At 48.6% G+C, this 8,775-nt stretch overlaps 1 protein-coding gene across 1 annotated transcript; it reads left to right on the top strand.

Moving 5' to 3' along the window:
• Positions 1 to 911: 911 nt before the first annotated feature.
• LOC100823959 lies at positions 912 to 3,686 on the top strand. The gene is made up of 3 exons (XM_003581524.3): positions 912 to 2,280; positions 2,555 to 2,784; positions 2,874 to 3,686. The coding sequence occupies exons 1-3, from the start codon at positions 1,254 to 1,256 to the stop codon at positions 3,513 to 3,515; spliced, it is 1,899 nt and encodes a 632-aa protein (XP_003581572.1). The 5' UTR covers positions 912 to 1,253; the 3' UTR covers positions 3,516 to 3,686.
• The last annotated feature ends 5,089 nt before the right edge of the window (positions 3,687 to 8,775 follow it).

Below are 8,775 nucleotides of genomic sequence, written 5' to 3'. Positions count from 1 at the left end.
AAAAAAACCGAACTATTTGTTCGGTTCGGTTTTGCACGCCCTGATCTCCGAGGGTGACCCCCCATTTGTCATCCATATTTGTTTATTTGGAAGGTGTTGGACAAATAGAGGTGGAGAAAATATCATTTTTCCCAATGGGAACCCCAATTTGTCCTTCTTCTGAGTCTTCGACGTTAGGTCACATCAAAAAGTGAAAAACTTTTGCACAAATGTGGACACCCTATTTTCTCCCCAAGTTCGGTGTAAAAATGAGGTAGGTGGACGCATTTTGAAGAAATGGAGGTCTTCATTGGGTTGCATTGTATCCTCAAATGAACAAATGGGGAGGGTATGGGGATGCCTTGGAGACGTCCTTAGAGACTCGTACGGCACTAGCCAGTCAGGGTGATGAAATTGACATGTTACCCGGCAAATGGAACAGCCCGAGAGAAAATTTAATTCAAAATCTGGAAATATATGGAAGGATGAAAAAATCAAAATAATACTCCCTCCGTCCAGCTTTTCCAGGCGTGCATGCTCTTTTAGCCACTAACTGACCAAACTACCCCAGTTGGCCTTTACTGCCAGGTCGTTTCATTGGCAGAGAAACCAAAGCTCAGAGTAAATGCATGCAGATCAAGTTGAAGGACAAAATAGTCCAAAACGCTGTCTACACAAACTGCCTTGGTACCTGTGAGAAAACCAACACGCGGCCTAAAACAGGACGGAGGAAGTAATATGAAGAATGACCAAAAGGAAAAACGAAAAAGATAAGAAAAGTGAAAAATTATGAAAACATACTTTTAAGTTTGAATTGGGCCGGCCCGATGAAAACAGTAGACTGCACAAAACGTGCGAAAACTCCTCCTGACCGATACGAGCGGAGCCGGCGTGTCTACAATGGGCCGGGACGGCCTATGCGTGAGAGGTGATACCCACGCCGGCCAACAAATCTGAAACCCTAAGCCAAGTAAGAGCAGGCAAAGGCATCGGCGGCGGCGGCGGCGAATAGAGGCGGCGAGCCCGCCCTCGAGCACCCCCCCACCCCCCACCCCCCACCCCCGTCCCGTCGTCACCACCCCTACTGATCGAAGGCTTGACGCCTTTTGAGATGGAGATGATTAAGGGATCCGAAAAGCAGGTGGGAGGGCAATACAAAATCCTGAGCACGGGTCGGGAGCGCAAAGATTTAGACGACTCTCTTCGTCGCCACCGTGTCCCCCCCCGTCCCGTCGTCGCCACCCCTACAGATCGAAGGCTTGACGCCTTTTGAGATGGAGATGATCAAGAGATCCGAAAAGCAGGTGGGAGGGCAATACAAAATCCTGAGCACGGGTCGGGAGCGCAAAGATTTAGTCGACTCTCTTCGTCGCCACCGTGAGATGTTGAGGAGGGAGACCACGTTGCTGAAGAGCCAGATCAAGTCCCGGAGGTTGGCGAAGATCGCTGAAAATAAGAGATTGGCGGGGATTGCTATCGCTCGAAAGGAGAGATCGGAGAAGATCGCTAAAAAGAGGGAGAGGGCCCTGAAATATCTGAAAGAGAAGGAGCAGGGAAATGTGAGGTCGGCGGAGATCGATGGAATTATTGAGAAGGCCCGGAAATATCTGATTGAGAATCCGACTTTGATAAGTAGGCATGTCAGTGGAAAGGAGTATTTGGCCGACCAGGGGAGCATAGATCCGTCTAACTCTTGTAGTAGTTTCGAGAAGCAGAGTATGAGCTCCCAAGTCAGTTCAATCTCCGAGCTGATGTCCGAGGTGTCTGTCCAGAGGGGGATGGCCTCGAGCAAAATCAAACCAGCCTCCAAATCTGTGTCCAACTTGGAGCAGGTATATTTGCCCTTGGGTGTTTGGGAAGAGGAAGAGCTCAGGAACTGCATCAATTCTATCTTGCATGACCTGGAGGAGTTGGGGTACCAGATGCTTTCTGTGCCATATATTATGAGGGAAGTCAGCGTTCCCATCTCCTTGTACAAGGCAAACCAGTTGGTTGAAGTGACATCGAAGTTAATGCGGATCACCAAGGATTTCGTGGAAGTTACCGAAGGGGGTGATAAGGAGGAGACTGAATTCATAACCGAGCTGGTTGAGTCCCAATTCATGCAGATCTCTAAAGATTACATAAAACTTCCTGCCAGTTATGAGTTCATAGTTGATGATGATGATGATGATGATGATGATGAGGAGGAGGAGGAGGAGGAGACTGAAGTGGATGAGAAAACTTTTGCTGATCTGCGTGTTGCCTGGGAATCTACATGGGGCAGCAAGTTTGGGCGGTGTGGTGGCTTCGTAGATACAAGTAAGCATGCATGCTGATTATTTTGCTTAACTTAATTTGTTTTATTCAGTTTGCTTCCTTCTCTCAATGCATGACTCAAGCAGATCAATGCTTCCTCATATTAGGGAAAGGAAGAGAATGGTTCTGGTTTGCCTTATTTAGTAATTAGTGTTAAGCAATGCAAGCAGATCACTCCCCTCCTCCTTGTATAACGGAACGGAAGAGGACAGGTTTAATTTGCCTTATTTCGTAATTCAGGTCATTCTAATGGTATATGCTTTGCTTTGCTCTGCAGCCACATTGAGTCCTATGCACTTTACACACTGCACACCTGGACGTATCCCATCGTCTTCTGTCACTGGGGTTGCCTTGCAGATCTACTCCATCAAAATTGTTGAAATAAGAGGCAACTTGAACTGGCCACTCTATGTGTATGGTGTGGTTGCTGCCCGAGACACTGTTGATCGCAACCGCAATCTTCTGTTCTGCCGGCCAAAGGCTAAATGTCAAAAACTCACCCTAGAGGTATGTACAATTTTCTGTTTATTTTTCTTTTGTTTTTCTTGCATCTGTGTTCTTTTGTTCGTTGCAATCAAGTATAATGATGCTTGCAGGATCCTTTTTTGTGCTTGACTGGCCCATCTCGTGCAATAGTGGCTTTTGACCCTGTTGATTTTGAATTCGAACTAAAAATAAAGGATGGGACAGAGGACGGGACTGTATTGATCAGTCATATGTTGCATTACTTCGGTATTGGTTGTACCACTTTCTTCCACGACCGCCTTTGCACAGCAGAGATGAGCCTTGAGCTAGTTGAGACAACGGTCCAAGGCACTATCTTGGGTGTTCATGTTGTTGAAGGGGTATGGCCTTTTGAATTTGGAAGTCGAGTTGTTTGCTCCTCATCATCACATAAGGAAGATGGAGCCATTGATAGCCAAGGCAAATCTAGGCAAGTTGTGTTGCTTGATTCTTATGGTGAGAAAATGCATGTAGGATCAAATGGTTACCTTAATCCATCAAGGCATGTTGTTTCGGTAAAGTTACAAGAAAGTCTGAAAGTTGTGGTACAAGCCTACTCGCTGTCTGGTAGTATTGGTGCCCAAGCTCATGTCTACTTCACTCCCAAACATTGCAACATCAGTCTGGCTACTTGTGTCATTGGCGACTCTAGGTTGGAGATTAGTGTTGCTTGGTCTGGCCTTGTCTGGGACAAGATGGATGTTTCAATAGAGGGATATGTTGGCCAGGAGTGAATTTTATGGACTGCTATGGTGGTTTGTTAAAATGTTGAAGCAGCTGTATGTCGACCACCTAGCTATGTAAGATGTCCCACTATTTGTGTAACGACTAAGTTATGTTGTGTGAAGTATTATTGTTTGACTAATTAGTCGTCGTGCTATACAAAAACATTTCGTGATGCCAAATGTTATTTTGTCTTGCTGCTTTTATTCTTGAAAGCAACTGTTTTATTCTGGTGGATATAAGCGAGTTGCTAGTTATATGGCTCAGCTAAGAATACCTGCCATATGCAGCGTGAAACTGAAAAATCCCGGTATGACATATCCATAAAAATGGTTTCTTGGAATGGCTTTCGCCACGTAGCAAGATCCTCGCTGCTGGTAGCCTTGTCACCACGGCTGGCCTCGCGCTGCGGCCTTCCTTCTTTGCCACCAAAGCTAGAAATTGTTTGAGAATTTGATAATAGGACCCTCAGTTGGTGGGCAATTGATTATACAGGGGCAAGCTGAGCGTACGCGACGAGTTGGCAGACCAATTATCACTAGCTGGATATGCGAGCTTTGCCGCGCCCTTAACTAATGCTAGTGATTATCTCAACTAATATAGTCTTAAGCTTTGACTGCATTGCATTCATGAACTTATTTTTCCCTTTCTTCTGTGCAATCAAATTGTTGATTGTAAACACATGTAGTTACAAATCATAATAACTACTAAGGTTCCGTGCGTTGCTACGAATCGACGCATCAAAACATTGATAATATCACAATTTCATGCAAGTGTATTATATTATATGGAAAACCTCTTACGCGTAGCTCTGCCACGGGTGGTCGAAGCCCCGTCACGAATCGCGAGTGGGGGGCCACCAACTTCCTCCTTCATCTCTCTCTGCCCTGTTCACCTCCCTCTTGCTTTCTTCCCGTGCGCACCACCGCCTCCCTCTCCTCTGCGGGCCGCCGCATCGTGACTCGCGCTGGGCCCCATGAACTTCTCCTTTGTTTCCCTCTGCCCATTCGCCTCCCTCTCGCTTTCTTCGCTGACGAAGGGTCACCTTTGACAATGCCCATGTTGATGAGCTTTAGATCAGGGAGAAGACACGTAGCATGTGTATCGGCAACTCCGTCGGCTAACAAGGACACAGGGGACACGATTTTACCCAGGTTCAGGGCCCTCGAAAGGTAATATCCTTACGTCCTGCTTGTCTGATCTTGATATCGATGGAGAGATTACAATGGAGCCGTTGGGGCTATGGTGCGCAGAGTAGATCTGGCAGAGAGTGTATGGGTGTGTTCGTCGTTCGTTGTTCTTGGCTCCGCCCTCCTGGTCCTTTATGTATGCAGGAGTCTAGGTCTCAGGGAGAGTCCAAGCCCATTACAATGATGAGATATGCTATGTTTAAAGCTTCCTTATCTCCAGTCGTCGAGAATGGCATGTTGACTCCAGGAGTTGTAGTCGTTCACCTCATGGACCCCGTGGTGGGCCATGATGGGTATCCTTGAGTTGAGTACGTGATTAGTCATAACCACGTCAGTAGGCCCCAAGTGCCTAGTTGAGTCGTAGACTTGAGTAGGGACTTCATAAAGATTCCATCCATCTTGAGTCGAGCCGGTTGCAGCTGATGGACTTGTTGACTCGGTAGTGCGTCGAGTTGATGCGTGTACTTCAAATGATGAAGGACTGACTCGTAAAGAGTGCTTGAGCCTTGAGTTATATCACTATATGTGACGATAGGCAGCTGAGAAACCAATGAATAGCTGAGAAGCTACTGATTCAGAAGTGCACTGAATCCTTGATTGAAGCTTGAGTCATAGGGATAATGCATAATATGCCTGGAATTCTCGTTGAGTCGAATCCAGCCAATTGCACTAGGGAAAAGGCTAAATTAGCTCCTTCAAGCTCGAGTCCCCGGACTCGGACCTGGCGAGTTTCGACTCAGCCCATGGGGTCTTACGAAGTCGAATTCCAGTTTTCACGTTTCACGTACTCGACTCGTATGTGAGGAATCATGATTTTAATGCTGTGAGCATAATTGGGCACGCAGCTGGTGCGTTTCCTTGGCTCAACAGAGAACCTATGAGTCGCCACGTTATGAACGTGAATGACGGAGAAGTCCCGTAGAGGGTATTTACTGGATAATGTGCAGTTGATGCATAACCAGGCCTAGTAATAGGACTTATCTTCACACGATGAGCGTGGTATGTAGGAAATGATTCTCAAGTCGAAACTTTCTAGATAAACGCAGTTGATGCGTATCTAGGCTTGATAATAAGTCTTATCTTCACACAATGAGTGTGGATAGGGAGTGTTCCCTGAGTCGAAGCTTTCTAGATTAACACAGTTGATGCGCATCCAGGCCTGATAACAGGTCTTATCTTCACATAATGAATGTGGATTACTAGAACAACGCAGCTGGTGCGGTTCTAGGCCCAGTACATGATCCATGGGTCTTATCTTCATGCAATGAGCACGGATAAACTAGAGTATCGCAGCTGGTGTGACTCCAGGCCCATTGAAGGGGCTTACCTTCATGCAATGAGCATGGATAAACTGTAGTTGCGCAGCTGGTGCGGCTCCAGGCCCATTGAAGTGACTTACCTTCATGCAATGAGCATGGATAAACTAGAGTTACGCAGCTGGTGTGACTCTAGGCTCAAGGGTAAGACCCTAAAGGCTTATTAGTACGCAATGAGCGCATATTAACTGAGGTGACGCAGCTGGTGCGACTTCAGGCTCAAGAATTAGATCCTGGAGACTCAGTTGTACGCAATGAGCGTAGCTTTGAGTGCTTAACCGCAGCGGGCATGACTCAAAGGTATTTTTTCGATTGTGAACAATCAACTCGCATGTCATGGACATGGCATAGTGGGTGTTTTTATGCAACAGATGCAACCCTTTTTGACAAAATGCACAAGCTCTTCGACTGCTTGGAGTCGAAGGTGATGACTCAAGAGTCAATTGACTCAATCATGAGTCGAAGTGCTGTGTGAACAGATAATAGAATCGATTGTCGAGTCGAAGAAGTAATGCTGGGTGAAAATCATCACCGGTGACGTACCTTGTAATATGGAGAGTCACCCTTGGTCAATTGAAATGACCTGGGCGCAGTCTAGCCTGACAGCTAGGGGCACTGTTGACGTGGTTACGACTAATCACGTACTCAACTCGAAGATACCCGTCATGGCACACCACAGGGTCCATGAGGTGGACCACTAAAACTCCTGGAGTCAACATGCCAATCTCGACGACTCGAGATAAGAAAGCTTTAAACTTGGCATATCTTACCATTGTAGTGGGCTTGGACTCTCCCTGAGACCTAGACTCCTCCATATATAAAGGACTAGGAGGGGGGAGCCAAGAGGATCGAACACCCACGAGCACGCCGTAGCCAACAAGCAAGCCTCTTGCATACACCCATCCACACCAAATCAACTCTGCGCACCATAGCCCCAGCGGCTCGATTGTAATCTCGCCATCAATATCAAGAACAGACAAGCAAGACGTAGGGGTATTATCTTCCGAGGGCCCTGAACCTGGGTAAATCGTGTCCCTTGTGTCCTTGTTAGCCGACGGAGTCGCCGATACGCACGCTACGTGTCTTCTCTCTGATCTAAAGCTCATCAACATGGGCATTGTTGAATGTAACCCTTCGTCATTAGCGCCGACCGTGGGGAAGACGTGTGTCGGATCCACGATTCCAGCGGCCTCATCTTCATCGGGCGAGTCATCGACTCAGGCGGAGTCGATGACTCTCGGCTCCTTCCACTTCACCGCTCACCCGCCAGCCAGACGTGCGGCCTTCGACTCGCTTCAGTCTGGCACTGATCTCACGTTCGGAGATTACCGCATACGGGCCGATGGGACTGGAATCCTGCAATTCCCGGATCTCATCACGCCCCTACTGGAAGAGCTACGACCCTACGTTACGGTCAGATTGCTCTCGTCATCCGATCTCTCACGTCCCAGTGGCGTCTGGGAGATGGACCCTGATCTGGTCTCTACTGGATCAGATCAATCCTCTCCAGCAGGAAGCACCATCCCTAGCGACGCTGGCGACTGCTCTGATCAAGGAAGTTGCCGCAACGGCAACGACCCGAAACCTCAGGGCAACGCTATTCAATCCTCCGTGGAAATTGCTGACCATGACGCGCAAACACCACGGACCGACTGCCCTCCTGAAGAGTGCGACTCGCACCGGGAGAGCAGTCGCCACGACGATCGAGTCATACTCAGACAGTATCCCGACCCGATCGCTCTCGTCAACATGATCCAGAAAGGAAGGCCGACCAATCGGGCTCAAAAGCTAATCTGCAGACAGGTGCACATGGCCGCCACTGCACCGCCAGCCATGCCTGAGTTCCTCGATTGGTCGGAAACCGAGATCACCTTCTCTAGAGAAGATCATCCGCCTCGAGTCCCCCGGACATGCTGCTCTGGTACTCGACGCCCAGATCGGTGGCTACGTGATGAACAAAGTATTCATCGACGGAGGCAGTGGCCTCAACATCATCTATGCCGATACCCTACGCGGGATGAATCGGTCAATAACTAATCAGCGCAGCTTTCGCCGACCTGAAAAAGTTGTTGTCGACTTCTCCGGTGCTCGTAGCACCCCGAGAAGATGAACAATTACTGCTTTACATCGCAGCCACCACTCAGGTGGTCAGTACGGCCATCATCGTCGAGCGACCCGAAGAAGGCAAGACTCACGGCGTCCAACGTCCTGTCTATTACCTCAGCGAGGTCCTATCTCCGACCAAGCAGCGCTACCCGCATTACCAGAAGCTAGCATACGGCGTCTTTATGACAGCGCGTAAGCTCCGGCACTACTTCGATCACCCGATCGTGGTGGTCAGCAAGGCGCCGCTAGCCAATATACTCAACAATCCGGAGGCGACTGGACGAGTCGCCGAATGGGGTATCGAGCTCTCCCCTCGTAACATAACTTACGAGCGGAGGAAATCCATCAAGTCTCAAGTCCTCCCTGACTTTATCGCAGAGTGGACAGAGGCCCAGACTCTAGGTCCGCCTGACATGTCCAGCTCATGGACGATATACTTTGACGGGTCTAAGAGGCACGAAGGAGCTGGCGTTGGCATCGTCCTAATCTCACCCAGGGGCGACCGGCTGTGCTATGTGCTCCAAATGCATTTTCGTAACCCCTCCAACAATGAGGCTGAGTACGAAGCGCTTCTACATGGCATGCGCATGGTCAGAGCCTGCGGTGCTACTCGACTCATGATCTACGACGACTCCTACCTGGTTGTTCAGCAAACAATG

Source organism: Brachypodium distachyon, chromosome 5 (genome assembly GCF_000005505.3).
Source record: "Brachypodium distachyon strain Bd21 chromosome 5, Brachypodium_distachyon_v3.0, whole genome shotgun sequence".
Classification (NCBI taxonomy): Eukaryota; Viridiplantae; Streptophyta; class Magnoliopsida; order Poales; family Poaceae; genus Brachypodium; species Brachypodium distachyon.
This window is presented reverse-complemented; position numbering and strand designations above follow the sequence as displayed.

Bases quoted from the DNA above. Each gene is read 5' to 3' on its own strand.
- LOC100823959 (XM_003581524.3), top strand. From the start codon at position 1,254: ATGGAGATGATCAAGAGATCCGAAAAGCAGGTGGGAGGGCAATACAAA. The intron at 2,281-2,554 runs GTAAGCATGCAT...TTTGCTCTGCAG, and splicing joins TGGTGGCTTCGTAGATACAA to CCACATTGAGTCCTATGCAC. The intron at 2,785-2,873 runs GTATGTACAATT...TGATGCTTGCAG, and splicing joins GTCAAAAACTCACCCTAGAG to GATCCTTTTTTGTGCTTGAC.